Source organism: Carettochelys insculpta, chromosome 14 (genome assembly GCF_033958435.1).
Source record: "Carettochelys insculpta isolate YL-2023 chromosome 14, ASM3395843v1, whole genome shotgun sequence".
Taxonomy (NCBI): domain Eukaryota; kingdom Metazoa; phylum Chordata; order Testudines; family Carettochelyidae; genus Carettochelys; species Carettochelys insculpta.
The window spans coordinates 39,214,188-39,230,632 of record NC_134150.1 but is presented as its reverse complement, the minus strand read 5'-3'; the positions used below and the strand labels follow the sequence as shown (position 1 = coordinate 39,230,632).

Here is a 16,445-nt window from a genome sequence, read left to right as displayed (position 1 = left end):
TATCATTCACAAGGGCTGGTGCAGGGCTGACCACGCAGGATGTATGCACTTCTAGCTAGGCAGTTGAACTGGGGGTGCTACTCCTATGTGTCGGCAGGGGGCTTTCCCATATCCTGCATGCACTGCGTCACCGGATGCTCTTCTTGTTTTCAATCCTCTTGCAATGACAGCCTAGCTGGAGTTTCCCGCAGTACCACCATCCTGGTGGCTTACCTTATGACTGTGACGGACCTCAGCTGGGAGGAGTGTCTGGCTGCCACCAGGGTTGTCCGGTCCTATGTCAGTCCCAACTTTGGCTTCCAGCAGCAGCTGCAGGAGTACGAGATGACTCTGCTCAAGGAGGTACAGTCTTTCCTCTCCTTGCTCGTGGGCCTGCATTCACCCATAGGACAAAACAATCATAGGCCATGACACGCAGATGTTCCCATTTTACAGCTGTGATGCATTGTTGATGCATGGTGTGTGGTGATAGTAAGTAGTAATGTCATTATGCCTCAGTATCCAAAATAAATCCAGAAACATTGGGGCCAGATTTTCTGAGGGTCCTTTGTCTCTGTCAGCAAAATTTGCAGGCGCAAATGTTTGGCGTGCATAAAAAGGGTAACTGATCATGCAAATACTAAGTATGTGGGTGATTACCTGGGAATTTTGTTGTTTTATGCATGCATGCAAAAAGAACGCCTATAAATTTTGTGCATACAGTAAGCTCTTTCATATCCAGCATTCTATCATCTGGAACTCTCAAGTAACCGGCATTTTAACCATAAGTAAATTTTAGTTAAGTTTTCCCTACATACAGCATAGTGCAAGTAAATACAAATAAATACAGCAAATACGGTGTGAGTTTACAGCGTACAATACTACTGTTGTTGGTAATTAAAGTACTCTGCATACATTTTGTTTGTTTCTTAATATCTAATCTTGTTTTTCTTTACTGTTCTGAATTGCTGGGTATACCTCTCTCTTATCCAGAATATTTAAATATCCGGCAACCTCCCACTCCTGGGGCTGCCGGATATGAAAGAATTGACTGTACATTTTGTGGCTTTACATGTGGTATTGTCATTGTCTGGTGAGCTTTGTTTGTGAGACAGGCTGGTGGAAAAGGTGATGCTGCTGGGTGTTTCAGGATGGATGATCCCAGGGAGCAATAGCTTACATGCGAGCACCAAATTGCTGGCTGGGGCCAGAGCAGCAGAAGTCCAGAGCTAGAGCAGTGGGGAAGGGTGTGATAATTGCAAGCCAGGAATCGGATTGTGACGCTTCGGAAGTTTGAGCAGTTTGAGCAGAGTAAGTGGGGCTTCGTTCAACAGCCAGTCTCCCAAGTTCAGCAGCCTCTAAGGGACATCAAAACATTTTAATTAAGAAACTCAACCTCCAGGAAACAAGCAGAAGACTGGCCATCAGGAAGGCCCCATCATTGACTGAGCCTGAACATGTCCAATCAAAGAAAAGGATTCTTTTTGGCTGGGATTCGGTTAAATTAAACAAATCCTCACAGTCAGAACACGAGATGTCCAGGGTACAGACATCTGAGTAGTTCTACTTCTGGAGCTACTTTGTGCTCCTGAGCTGGAAGACAGTTCTTTAGCTGCAGAGACTGTGGCTCTGCAGCCAGCTCAGTTCTCAGAGGGGTGAGGTTATCTAACCCTTCCAGTACTGCCTTCCAGGTAATCAAGATTATCGCTGCTTGGACACCTGCTAGTGCCTGCAGGTCAGCAGTGCATGGTGCACCTCCTGGAATGTTTAATGAATGTCCCTTCCAAACATGCTCCTTGCTCCGGTGTCCCTGGAGCCATCCTGCCTGCCTCTTGCCCATGTGAGCAAGCTGCCTCCTACCACTATTACCAAAGGCTTTAATGACTGGCCTTTAGTTTTGTGACAGGTTGTAGCTAATCTGTTCTCTTCCAAGCCCCAGGATCTGTGGAGGGGATTTTTTCCCCTTGTCCACAGGAACTAGCATGTGACACAGCTCAGAATGTTGACAGCTTCCCATTGAATCCAGGGCTGTGTGGACTGCTGCCCTGTTACGTCCCGTCCGGGCCTGATGTTTTTATGGCTGAGGTCAGGCCCTTGTAAGCAAATCCCAGTGGGGGTGGGCTGTTGTATCACATGATAAGCCACAGCCTGACAGTCATCGGCTTTAGAAACTTCTCCAGAAAAATGTCAAAAGATTTACAAAATATACTACACTGTGGAGATTCCCTCTGGGGCTTCCCCACTGTGAACTTAGCTTTCCTGGACTTCAGGCACTACGTGCAGGCAGATGGAGGCTTAGCAGAGGATGCTGCTGTGATGCAGGCTCCGCTGAACTAAATCCCGGGCGTTCAAAAGTCAAAGGCCAGCCAGACCCTGAAAATCAGGATATAAAATCATAATTCCTTTTACTTTACTGTGCTTTGCCTTCAGTCTCCTGTGAGCAGGTTCTAGAACCCCTGGTCTGAAGTCTTTTCCATTTTTACACATGCTTTACTTTTGGTTCAGTGCCTCTCAGCAACTTGCTATGAAAACTGCTCCAGCCCCTCTGCTCAGGTCACATTTTTCCAGCTTTTCTGAAGCGCAGAAGTATTTAAAAGAGGATACTGAGAATCTCAGTTAATCACATGACTCCAGAAGTTGGGGCTTTAAGAAAACACCCAGACGGTGGCTGGGTTAGACCCTGTGCTGCTGTGTCTTTGCTATTATTGCCACTACCACAGATGAGCTGTGTGTATGTTTACCCACAGTGCTGTCACACCTTGATTTGCGGCGTAGATCAGGGGTGAGTTTTACCTTGGGCCTTCTTTTTGTCCCTGCAGTTAGCAAGTCTCTGCCACCCAAGCGGGCTAACGTAAGCCAGACCGATGGAAATTTCAGTGATGTTCACATGGAAAAATAAAACCTTCTGGCACGTGTACGAAAATAAGGATGTAGAATGTAAAAACGTTATTAATCGCTATATAAATGCAAGTCAACATACATAAGACAGGACCGTATTTCCACATTTTTAATGAGATGGGTGAGCCTGAGACCCAGCAGCCAATTGTGCTGCACCCCCTTACGAAATTCATACCTGCTCCCTACCTCCCAAGGGGACCCGCTGCCCTCTTTGCACACGCCTGGCGTAGATATGACTGGCCTTTAGTTTTGTGACAGGTGGTAGCTAATCTGTTCCCTTCCAAGCCCCAGGATTTGTGGAGGGGATTTTTTCCCCTTGTCCATAGGAACTAGCGTGTGATTTTTTTCCCTCTTGTCCAGTGTCCGTCCACTGCAGCACACTGCCTCTCATCTTCTGTGCCTCTTGCCCTTTGACACATGGTGCCTTATCCTCTGACTGCAATTACCAATGAGTGGCCTATTCCCCGGCAGGTGCTGAGGCTGAGGCTGAGGCTGAGCCAGAATCGTTTGTAAATCTCTTGATTTCCCTTCATGATACAGCCGAGCTCCAACCAGATCAGGGAGAACCAGCCCCTTGGCAGATGCTCTGGGACGCACCTCCCATCACACAGCCAGTGGTCCAGACCCTGCTGCATCTGGCGATGGAGATAAATCTGGTCCTGAAGCAAGGAGGGAGGCCCTGCTGTGAGACGCGAGGGGCAGACCAGCTCATTGCATTGAACCACAACTCTGTCTGCCTCTAGAACGACAGCAGGTACAATTGTCAGTCAGGCTGGTTCTTGCTGTTCCCTGTGGGGAAGTCAGAGACAGCTCAGGGGATGGGTAGCCTAGAGGCAGGCACTGAAAACTTGGGCTGCTGCAGGGTGGGACCTCCCCACCACCCTTCACAGATTCTTCACCCAGGAGCGGTAACTGGAAAGGTACCTCTGGGAGATGAGCCACACAGGACAGTGACATGCTGGGAACATGCTGCTGTTAACAGCCACAAGGTACACCCAGCACCAGCCTGCGCTGTAAACTCACCTCATGGAACCCTAGAATCCCAGGGCTAGAAGAGACCTCAGGAGGGCGTCGAGTCCAGCCCCCTGCCCAAAGCATTCCGCAATCCTAGCCCGTGGGAGGATGGGGGTACTCAGCATCCTACAGGACTTGGCCATCCAAGGGTTAACACTGACATTGCTTCCAAGCTAAGCTGCAGGCAGGGCTGGCCTCTGGCAAGTGATTTCTTTCTGGGAGCTTCCTCTTGGCAGGAAGCAGCCCTGCGGTCTGTGAATGCAGGTCTCCTTGCAATGCCTTGTTCGCGTGCTCTAGCCTGTCCTCCGGTGAACCATCGACCTGTCAGGTTAGTGAACAGTGCAGATTGCTGCTGTCAGATGAGCCATGTGTAGCGTGAACTCATGGTGACCTGACCTGCGCTGGGTGTATACTAGACTCTTTCCAAGATCGAGTTTAATCAGGACCGGTGGACAGAAAAGCTTGTGTCAAAGGCCTGAGGCCTGATTCTGCTCTCACCGTGGGGCAAATTAGGAGGTACTGAATGGCAGTCGGAGGGGTTCTGCCAGTGCAAAGAGGAAGATGAGACCTATGTTATTTCAGGGCGGTGAATATATATGTAGGATATCCTGCTTGGCCACATTTTGGTACGCCAGTTCCCATCAGTTGTTTTCTAGCAAGGAATTAAGCCTTGCCTTCTGGCCTATGGCCAGTAGCGTGACCTTTCTACACTTGGCAAAATGTGGACAGCCTTCCTGATTCAGGGCAACAAGAGCACATGACAGGCAGTGGGTTCTGTAGCCTGGAGGCCTGGTAAGCAATTAGAACTGGAATTGCAGAAATCCCCACTGGAAAGCCCCTGGATTTCAGTGGAAGCTCAAGAGCTTGTGCTGTCAGGAATAGCTCAGCTTGGTGACAAGCTTTGCTTGAGCAGAGAGGAGGTCTAGCTTGGGATTCCCCCAGGTCACAGATTGATGAATGACGCAAAGGAGCAGCTCTCCAATTTTTCCATCTTGTGCGCTGCTGGAGACTAAAACGCAATCCTGGCCATGGCCCTTCCCAAGCCCGTCCAGTTCTGAGCCCACCTTTTTGCAGGAGAAACTGGAATGCTTAGTTACAGAAAAATGTGAGATGTTTATTTGTACCATGGTCATCTGGAGGCCAGAGCGCTGTGCAAAGGGATAGTCCCTGCCCAAACAGATTACAACTGAGGCATTTAAGAGTGTATAAGGGGAATATAGGACTAACCATACTGGTTCTGACCAATGCTCTGTCTAGGTCATTAGCCTGTCTCTCACAGTGGCCAGCAACAGCTGCTTTAAAGGAAGATGCAAAAAATGCCCTTAGTGTGCAGTTGATTATAAAGTTTACTGACCTTGCAGAACCCAGAACTGGCCTACTCCTTCTACCTGTGTCCTCAGAGATGGACTCCCAGAGTACAGAGGGCTTTTCCTCCCTGCATGATTGGGGCAGGGATGGCGTGTCAGTGTCAGGAAGATTCAGATCAGCAATATTTCATTTTCAGACAACCTCACCATCTCAGCCCAAACCCAGCTGACCACAGACAGTAGCAGGGACTGGAGAAACTGATGAGAAATCAGATCAAACAAATACAGTACAAAAGCAAATAGCATGACCAGGCAAGAAAGGACTTGTGTTGGTGACCTACCCTGGTTGTTCCTGGAATCACCATCAAATCACAATGCGCTAGGAATAGGGTAACTTCTCAGCAACAAGGTGTAAATAATTCCATTGTACTGTCAGCACACAGAATTCAAGCAGGAATGTGAGGGATTGTGGTTACATTTTTCAGTGGTGTCGCCATCATTACCTTTACCCAGTCATATGTCCCAGGTTGCCCAGGAACTTGTCACATTTATCTTGCTACTCTCTGCCAGTACAGCACTCAGGGATTGGGGTGGGGAACAGTCTCTGAGAGGTGGAATAAAAGATCTGCTGTTAATGGAACCACTGTTGGCTGCTTAAGAACCTTCTTTGTAGCTTGCACAGCTTGTAGAAGACACCCTGTATCCTTCCCACCTCGATGGCTCAATCTTTTTTCAGCTCTCATCTGAAACAGTCTCTCTTTTTTATGTTTTATGCTGTACACTGGCTTGGGGCTGAAGATGTTAATGCATTCCCCATGCAAAGCTTTGCACCTTTGCTTTCTGCAGTTTACATCACAAACTGTCCATTGTTTCTCATTGCATGATGTCCTCAGGGATACAGTTTATATGAAGGATGCCGTAGAAGAAAAGACAAAGGGTTGAGATTTCCCTTATTAAATTGAACACAAGTTTAATATCTAATCAGGGTGGGCCTGATTTCCACAGTTGTGCATTTCCAAAAGTGCATGAGAAGTCGAACACCTAACTCACCAGTGCAATCACCATCTCTGGGTGCACAAATGGGATAATTACCAGTGCAAATGCCCAGTTTTGGGTATAGATAACTACTTTGCAGCTAGTACTTTTCATAAGAAAATGAAGCAAGGTCAGACATGAATTAGGTGCAAAGTTCTGCAGATCGGAATGTGGCATGCTGATGGACAGCCAGCACTACAGCATGGAGTTCTTTTTTCCCCGGAAATGAATGGAAAGCAAAGATGCACTAACTGCAATCACAGTGTGTGCTGGAACCCGACAGGAGTTCATTCTGCATTGGAATAGTTCTGATTGCCTGTTGGAGCTGAGTTAGGGATGTTAACTGGTAAGCACAAGGACCTTGATGGTGAACTCTGGGGCCAGAGCAGCCCTGGCTGTAGAATGGCCAAGTGGTGGTACGCCTCACCTCTGGCCACAGTGGGACCTGACGGCCATGGTGGGGCCTCACAGCCTCGGCTGCAATGGAGTTCGGGTGGCTGGCTGGGTGGCACCCAGTTAAAACAGTTAACTGGTTAAGCCCTACTGGTTAACACCCCTAACCTGGATCTTTATCTGCAGGCTCTGGTGTAGGGCTAACAATAACCAGGGGCATTTTGCTCTTTCTCCGTGGCTTTCACAATCCATTTTGTTTTGTCTTGACAGTACCGAGCCTGGGTTCGACAAGAGTATGGCAAGAACCCATTTAAAGACCAAGAAGAGCTGCAGCGCCTACTTGCTGAGCAGGAGGAGAAACAGAGAGAGCAGCAGCTTGGAAGCAGGGAGGCTCCCTGGATTAACTCCCCTCCACCGAATTACTCCCTTCCCTACAATGCCTATGGTGCTCGCAGCAGCAGATGGCTGAACAGATAATATAGGACAGCGAATTCCACAGCGATGTTATCCCTGTTGGCTGAGAGACTCTGCATTCGTCTGTGGAAGAGAGCAGCTTTGATGTTTATGATGAGGGTGGAGACCAGATGGGACCTCAGCTTCTAAAACCAGTGATCCCAAGCTGTGCTATGTAGTGGTTAGAGCTGCGGGTTGCAATCCGGTGGCCTGGGTTCTAATCCCAGCTTTGCTACTGACTCCAAAAGTGAGTCCAGGCAAATCCTATGCTCTCTCCATACCTCAGTCCAACAGATAAACCTCTCCTGTGTATTGAGTGGCTTCTGGGTGCTTTGAAATTCTCTGAATGACGATCCTCTGGAAGCAGAGCCAGAACTAGGCATAAACAGATTAAGCAATTGTTTAAGGCCCCGAGAAGCTCAGTGGGACTCCCTATTAAATATTAGCATGTGTTGTATATGTGAGCCCCTCCCCCTGCAAATATTCCTGGACTAGCACTAACACTGGATGCAAGCAGATTTACTAATATCACGCAGTTGGGTTAAACCTTTTACCACGAAACTTTTAGCACTATTGCACACATGAAGGCTGAGCTCTCTGCTTTGCAGATCAGTTGATCTGTGGTCTAACCTTGTTCTGTTGTAGGAAAGGCAGCCATGCTGTCAGTTACAGACATAGAGCCAAATTCGCTGCTGGGGTAACGAGGCCTCACTCCAGCTGAAGTCGAAAGTTGTAGCTGTTTACTTGGCCCACAATTTACTTTCAGGGTATTTAGAAAACAGCCAATCACCATGTTTTAGGAAGAGGACATGTGACAGCTTTCACAACTCCTTCCGAAGGAGTCTTTCTGATGCTGGGACTTCATCGCCTCAATCTGGTTCTCCAGTTATTACAGGTGTGATAGATCCCCTTATTTCTTCAGTTGTTGGATACTGATGGCCAGGAATCTCTCAAAACAGACATAGCAACTGCCTAGTGTTGGTCTCCATGCAGAGCTCAGCAGATACAAAGACTTCACTTGATGTTCTAGTCCTGGTCCATTCAAATTGACCGTACGCTACAGACGTGCCCATCAGAGCCTGACGGCTGCGTTTCCTGAAAGCTGAGCGCTTGGGCAGCCACCCAGAAGAGATTCAAATGCTGCCCACTTGATTAGCAGAGCACCCACAGCCACCAACATGTGTTTCTCTTGGTGGTGCACCTCTGCACATACCTTGGAGCACATTTTATTCTACTCATGGATGGAAAAAATTCGGAACACTGCCTGGTGGGGCGTCTGCCCATCTCAGAAGAAGGGAACTTGGATAGCAGAGAGCCAGAGAGGGGTGGGGGAAAGGATGCTGGAGGGTTTTCACACTCACAGTACTCTAAGGTCCACATGCTGCAATGACAGGACATTTGCAATTGTGTTGCTGCCACTTTCTTCAGCAGTCAGACCGGGGCCTCTCACAAACCTGCCCCAGTGTCACAGAAGCCGGAGACGGAAAAGCCCTTCTTTCCTCCCTCCCCCAGCCTTTGCGAATGCACATTCCCTGCTGCTTGGGGCAGCCCTGTTTTCAATGGCTCAGCCACCGCTTGGCTGGGGCTGGGGCTGGAGCGCACAATCCCTTGGCTGAGGTGGACTTGCTTGTGCATGTGAGTGCTCACCAGCGCATGGAAGGGTTGCATTGCCTTAACAGGAGACTGCTGATGGACGTTGCTATTAGGAGACTTCTCCTCTTGTCCAGAGTGAGTTTTATTGTGACCTGTTTCCTCCTATTTCTCTCCATTGGACCACCCCAAAGAGGTCCCTTCTCTCCGGGTGTCTTCACCCTTCAAATCCTAGGGTCAGACTGCTGAGAAGATTCACGGTCCTATTGGGCATCACCTGTGCCTGATCTGTGAACCGAACAAAACCCTTTCTGACCTGCGTTCTCCTTCCTGACTCATTTTGAGGATGTTTTTACAGAGGCCGACTTCAAATTCAATCTACAATGGAGGCTCCACAGCACATCCCCAGCTAGGGATAACTTGGCGTAGCTCCATTAGCTTCTCACTCCATCTCCCCTGGGATGTTTGTATCGGTCACAGTGAATGTTTTGACCTCAGTTGTACAATGATCACAATGGAAGTAGGCTGCAGGTGGTGGAGTGGCAGTGGTCTGTGCTTTTAAGCATGTGGGGTAGAGGAAGAGGTCAAGATGTTATCATTTGCTCATCTTGTCTCACATTTAAATAAGATTGGCTCCAAAGCAGCCAGCTCACTCCAACAAGCAGTTGTTGAGGATAAAAGATGGTTTCGGGGGGCAGGGTAGGGGAAGCTTGCAGGCTGCGTGGTTTTTGGTGTGTGGAGAAAAGCAGACAGACAGTGTAAATGACATAGACTGTCAGCTCAGGCCCTGCAGCTGAATTCACTGATTTCTTTTTTCTTTGCACAACTTCTGAGCTCGGTTCTCATGTGCAGCAAGACAACTCTGGCAGGACAAAGGGGCTTTAAAATGAAATGCAACGTAGGAAAGCTTTTAGTAAAGCATGCCCAGTGGTCCCCACTGGTGGGCGGGGCCTGACTGGTTGGTGGTGGATGCTTTAATCACTTGGCGCCCAGGGCCCTGTAGGCCTGGCAGCTGCTTTGCTCACCTTGCCTTGAGTAAGTAAGGATTGCAAGATCAGGAGGGAAGTGTCCCTCGAGGTATATGATCCTAAATAAGATTAAAAGGAAAATAGCATGGAATATATTATGGAAATCTTGCCTTAGAGTGTAATCAGCCTTTGTTTATTATTTATATGTTTCATTGCTAAAGACAGGCCACTAGTTTTATATATTGACTTAAAACCCAGAGAATTTCCATCCAGCCATCTTCAAGAACTTGCAGGACCTTCATTATCATAATATCAGAACTGTTTAAAACCTGCATGACTGAATTTTGTCTTTCACTAGAAAAAGTCCTGTAAAGCACCTGCCTGAGTCTCAAAATTTGCTGTTATCTGCAATCCATTTTTAGACACAAAGTTGTTCAAAATATTTCTACTAATTCAGCTTATTGTTGATTCTGGGCACTGGAATGTTTTGTGTATGACAATAAGGTAGATGACATGAGAGGTCTTTAACTCAACATGAGAATAAAATCAGATTTATTGCACATTGGGAATTCCTGTTCTTGATCTTTGTCGTCGCCTAATTAGTTTCTGATATAACTTCATTGAAGGCAGGGGAGTCTGGGGATGAACTTGGATCATGAAGTTTATTGCCCTAGTGTCATGCCACATGTATTCTTTCAGAGAATCACAGTCAACATCAAAATAATTTTAAATGGGACCAGCTCATATTTTTTTCTGCTATGAATTAAAAAGATTTTGTAAAAGGAATTGGTAGAGATTTTCTTCCCCTTAAAGTATGAAAAGGGCCTTTTCATTTTTTTTCTCCATCCATTACTCTGGCATTCAAAATAGGAGCCTGAAAACCATCTGAAATTCCCAAAACAAAACCGGTGGTCTACTCAGCTTTTGAAAAGACCCTTAAAATTAGCTAAATAAATCATCATAAATACTCAAATGGATTGAGAGGAAGTCAAAGTCATAGACATTGCATCTAGTAACTTGGGTAATGTTTTAGGAAGCAGACAATGGGCTCGTATATAGGAAAAGAGAAGAGAGTCGGTTTCTCTGGTGTTAATAGGAAGTTATAGTAGATATGTGATAAGCAGAGATTACATGTGCAATAGGTGTTACAAACTCCCACAGGCAAGCCTAAAGCAAACTGCTGAACCATTGCCATTTATAAGAGGCTGTATCACTGAGCTCTTTTAATAAAAGAATGGTTGGAAGTCCCAAACTATTGCAAATTTCAGGTTGTGCAATTTGAAATTCACAGACTTACGGCAAGGTCTCAGGTTCGTCTTCGGGTCTCGATGTCACAGGGTAGAAGTGGGTATCACATAATGAACAACTGTCCCCCATTTGAAAAAAACCACTGTCTCATAGACAAGTCAAAGGCCGTACTTCTAACCAACACAAAGTTAGCCACAGTGTACAGTGGTGTTATGGAAGTCTTGATTCTCAGGCTGCACCATGTCCAAAAGCAATTTCTCATGTGTATACACAGTTATTTATTTATGTTGTGCCCCGGTAAATAGAGATCAAGTCAGCCCAGAACTAATCTGCTCATGTGACAGGACCCAACAGACCGAATGGGTTTTGAGTCAGAATTTTAATACATATGAGTAAGGAAATATGAGTGGGGGGGCGGGGGGTGACAGGGAGCAGTATTGCCTCTCTTTCTTTTCCACCCGGGGTGAAATAAATTTTATGTGCACCAAGGCACATACAGCTGTGCACCACCAATAGAAACACATGCTGCTGACTGTGGGTGGCTGGGGGCACTCTGCTAACCTCTTCTGGGTGGCTGCCCAAGCACTCAGCTTACAGGGAACACTGGCTGGGTGTGTGTATGGGGCGGGGGGTTTACACAGTGGAGTTAATGGATCTAATAATACTTCTTTCTAGTAAGGATTTTCCAAAGCAATGCAGCCCAGGGCGCCTCTCTGATCTGATATTTGTGGTGTTGTAGTAGCTGTGGTGATGCTAGGATATGAGAGAGGATGGGAAGGTGAGGTGATAATTTTGATTGGACCCACTTTCTGTTGGTGAAATATTGGAACTTTCAAGCTTCACAGAGCTTTTCATCCAGTCTTGGCAAGAAGTGCTCTGTGGCACATCAAAGCTTCTCTCTTTCCCCAGCAGAAGTGGGTTCAGGAACAGGGATACAATCAGACTCCTAGAACACTAGAACTGGAAGGGACTTTGAGAGGTCATCGAATCCAGACCCCTGCCTTCACGGCAGGAGCGAGCGCTGACAGATGTGTATCTAACCTGCTCTTAAATATCTCCAATGATGGAGATTCCACAACCTCCCTAGGCAATTTATTCCAGTGTTTAACCGCCCTGACAGTTAGGAAGTTTTTCCTAATGTCCAACCTAAACCTCCCCTGCTGCAGTTTAAGCCCATTGCTCCTTGTCCTATCCTCAGAGGTCAAGGAGAACAATTTTTCTCTCTCCTCCTAGTGAGACTCTTTTAGGTACTTGAAAACCGCTATCATGGTCCTGCTCAGCCTTCTTTTTTCTAAACTGAACAGTCCCAGTTCTTTCAGTCTTCCCCCATAGCTCATGTTCTCTAGACCTTTGATCATTCTTGTTGTTCTTCTCTGGACCTTCTCCAATTTCTCCACATCTTTCTTGAAATGTGGTGCCCAGAACTGGACATGATACTCCAGTTGAGGCCTAACCAGTGCAGAGTAGAGCCGAAGAATAACTGAAGATGACCCTGTCCACCTTGTCTCTCTCTGATCTGGAGACAGTCTGTTAGTGTCACTGAAGATGTACGTAAATTTGGGTTTGAGTTGATGGCCTGGTAATTTTGAGAACTAATGTTTTATATGGTGAGCACCCCTAACTATCTGAAGTTTATGGTAGCTGTGGATGCTTCAGCACTGCTGAAAATCAAGATCTATGAGACTGACCCAGTTAGGTACAATGCTCTGTCTACTTCCAGTTACTTCAATGGAAAGGGCATGTATTTACCATCTTTTGGGGCTGCATTGTTGCTTGAAGGTTGTCACACATGCACAGGACTGCAAGCAAATGCCTAACTCAACATCTGCTGAGGCATTCAGCAATGTTCATCACATCAGTCAGAATTCACGAGTTGTCCATCGACAGAATCCTCAAATTGTCACAACACTCTTTGATTTCTGTGCATTTATTAGCTCTGTTCCGTGTGTGGTGTCTGTTGCACGTTTGAGAGGCACACTGTATAAATAAAGGTCTGGCACCGGTATGATCTTCTCGCATGGTGAAATAACTCCCTTAAAATAAATACTTGGTAGTTCCGTTTGCACACAAACTTGCATAGCTGGTTTTTAACAGTCATTGCCAGCTGCCAATGGGAATGCTTTGGAACATTTCTCAAGTGTATGTGTTTTGCTTTCAGGCACAATAAGGTTCTGAATGTTAATATGGAGAAATGGCAATATGAGCAAGTGTTACTGGAAGGAAATATCTAGAATGAAATTTTGAAAAACCTCCAAGGAATTTTCAGGAAGGTTAAGCTGGTGGCTCTGTGATGTCTTTCTAGATTCATCTTTCAATTGTCACTGCCTCAACTGGCTCGCTAGTACAGCATAAAGTCAAGGGCCTGATTTTGAATTCACTTATCTTGCGGTTTGTGTAATGCTGTTGAGTTCAGTGGAGTTACTTCAGCTTGAGAGCAGAAGTCTAGGGGTCTGTCTTGTCTTTTAGATTGTGAGGTCTTCCAGTTTATGTTAGTAGAGCAGCTAGCACAATGGTGCGAGGATTCCTGGATGCCACTATCATATAAATAATAATGACAATGTTTTGTTGTTATTGAGAAATATACAGTGACCTATGAAAGATCTCTATTGCTTAGGAATGAGTTGAACAGTGATTTGTTCATATGGCTTACTCATGCTTTGGAACCAAATTCAGACTGGATGTGATCCCTTGCCACGTCTTTGGGCCTATTTCTAGTCTAACGTGAGTTTGTTACATATGTAATCTCATTGGTTTAGGAGGAGTTGCTCCTTATTTTCATTGGTGTGCCTGAGTTTGTGACAGCAGAAGCAGGCCACAGATTTCACTGGATTCCCTTCGGTATTATTGCAGGGTTGGATTTTGTCATGCTTCTAAAGGTTCACATTCTAGCTGTGTTAGACGTGAGATATATGGATTTGTAAAATAAAGCTTATGAAGCTTTAGAAATCAATGTAACAAAAAGTAGGGTTTTTTTGGAAAAAGAAATTATAGCTATGCTTTTTATTTAATGTTTGCAAAGTATATATAGTCCAAAGGATCCAGTCCTGAGTGATGGTGTTTGCCACTTGTACAAGTTGTGGAATGTCTCATCTTCCAAGGAAGTCAAAGGGCTAGGTAACATCTAATAAAATATTTTTATAGTTATTCCCCAAATTTCCAAGAGAACATGGATCAAGCTTCAAGCGCAGGTATTTAAAGATACTTCAAGGATTAAGACTGTGATTTATGTCATAAATTAAAATAATGTGTCTGCAACTAAGATCTTAATTTTGTTATGTTATGCATATAGACCCATGTGTAACCCACACACCTACTAGGTGTGGTTCACTGTCCCAGGTAGTGGCACTCAGACCATTTACACAGGGAAAGAATGAGCTTCTGCCACAGCTTTAGCTGAGTGCTAGCTAGTGCTTACCTCAATTTGCATTAGCATCTGTACTAACCTCAAAGGTTACAGGTTCTAGTCTGCTCTGGGGTAGTTACACCTGTACTCCCCCTTCGAGTAGCGATGTCATCTCACGATGAGATGCACGTGTATTTCTTCTTCTAAAAAGCACATATATGATGTGTATGGAGTGTGTTGATCCCCTCCTTTGGTCCTACTGCCATTCTACCTTGAATGGACCTTTACAATTTGTGTTCACTATCTCTTCCACCTTGCACTGTTTGTTGTAATGGTGGGAATAGCTTTCTCAGGCCTGACAGAGAGATTTGTGTGGCTTGAAAGCTTGTCTCTCTCACCATGAGAAGCCAGTCCAATAAAAGATATTACCTCATCCACCTTGTCGCTTTGTATTTAATTTGGCAGCTTTAAAACCAAATGTTTAAAATCAGGAAGCAGAAGTCCTCGTCTCTGTTACCACAACTAATCGCAACTAATCTGTTTGCAGAATGTCCTGGCGTACTTTTGTTCCAGATAAAACTTGGACAGGCGCTACTCAGTTGAATAAGGAATTTGCTGTTCTGATCCACAGCTGGAATAGATACCAACATAAGAAACACTGACAAAACCATCATTCGCAAAATGATATTTTCCCTGCTTAGTTTATTTGTCCAAACCATAAAGCACAAGTGCTCCCTTCAGGTCATTAAACTCGTGAGAATCCTTTTCAGTTATAGGCTGGCCATGCCCTCAGCTTGTAGTGACTTTAATAAAAACTGCACTTTTTAGAATCACATCCTTTATCCCTAAAGTTATAGACAGCGATACTCAGACTGCCAGCTGCAAATGGCTCATTAATGCGTGGCCTGGGGCTCCTCCCATGATATTCAAACACTATGATTTAATAATTAACCACACTAAGATATTAACCAGTCAGGAGGTTCTTCCTATGTTATTAACCAGTTCACGTATCAACTTGCACTGTTATTATTTGGTGTGCAAATTTTATACACACACACACAATTTCCTTTGCCTGCCTAAAAGTGCAGGATCACTTGCTATAGAATACTCCAGTGCTATAGCAAATGGAACAATGAATTCACCTTTGTATGGCTTTTTTTTTTGTGTGTGTTTGTGGGAGGGTAATGTTGATTACTCATTTGTCTCCTGAACCTCTGAGGTCTGATCATAGCCGTTTTAGACTCTTCAGATTATGCAAAAGAAACTGGCTATAGCGAATCTTGGTTTTGTAAGTTTACTGCTTTCTACTTTAAAGCCTGTGAACAATTCCAATGTTCCAAGCATCCAATAGGAAGCTACACCTCCAGAGTTCGCTGTATATATTATCCACCCATGTGTACACAGGTATATGTTGTGCATATACTAATGTATATGCTGAGATGATCTCCTTGAATTGTATTTTATTTGTGCCTGTGGTGCAATAACTATAGGAAAGACAAGAAAAGTGATGAAAAGATACCCAGGACAGGCACTTCATACGCCCAGTGCTTATAATCAATGCCCTAAGGAGTTCTATAATGACAGAGAGGTAGCCGTGTTCGTCTGTACTCCAGCTAAACAACGCAGCAGCAATGTAGCGCTTTGAAGGCTAACCAAATGATTTATTCGGTGATGAGCTTTCGTGGGACAGATCTGATGAAGTGGGTCTGTCCCACGAAAGCTCATCACTGAATAATTCATTTTGCTCGTCTTTAAAGTGCTAAATTGCTGCTGCTTTGGTTTCTAAGGGGTCTACATTTTCAGAATTCCTCAGGAAATGCTTTACAGTTTACTAATTACACAGTGCTTACAAATCCTGCAAACGAGGGACGCAATGTGTAGATCATGTGGAGTCTATTTTCCAGTCAATGCAGGATCTGTTGCTACAAGATCATGCCCCTGGGATTTGTCAGGTTTAAGTTTTAGATGATTCACAGAGTGGAGCTTTCCATCTTTTTCTCTTGGGATATTGTTGCATTCCAGAGAAAAGTCCCAGCGCTGCCGCAGGAGCTAACCAGAAAAAGCGTCCGCGCTATGAGATCGTCCCCATCTCATTTCCTTTCCTACGTGTTAACCTGTTTGCTGGGCGATAGCTCTGCGTGTTCCTTCTTTCCCGTCTCAGCGCTTGAACTGGAGTCTGCAAATGAGAGCGGCTGATTGTGCAACGGAGCTGCCGTT

At 45.5% G+C, this 16,445-nt stretch overlaps 1 protein-coding gene across 3 annotated transcripts in view; it reads left to right on the top strand.

Annotated features, from left to right (window-relative positions):
- Positions 1-10,199, top strand: part of LOC142020857 (dual specificity protein phosphatase 22-A-like) — a 55,837-nt gene extending 45,638 nt beyond the window's left edge. For all 3 annotated transcript variants that reach the window (XM_075009097.1, XM_075009098.1, XM_075009099.1), the window contains exons 7-8: positions 171-342; positions 6,897-10,199. In XM_075009097.1, coding sequence (XP_074865198.1) covers positions 171-342; positions 6,897-7,103 — 379 coding nt within the window. In that variant the 3' untranslated portion in view covers positions 7,104-10,199. The remainder of the gene's footprint in view (positions 1-170; positions 343-6,896) is intronic.
- The last annotated feature ends 6,246 nt before the right edge of the window (positions 10,200-16,445 follow it).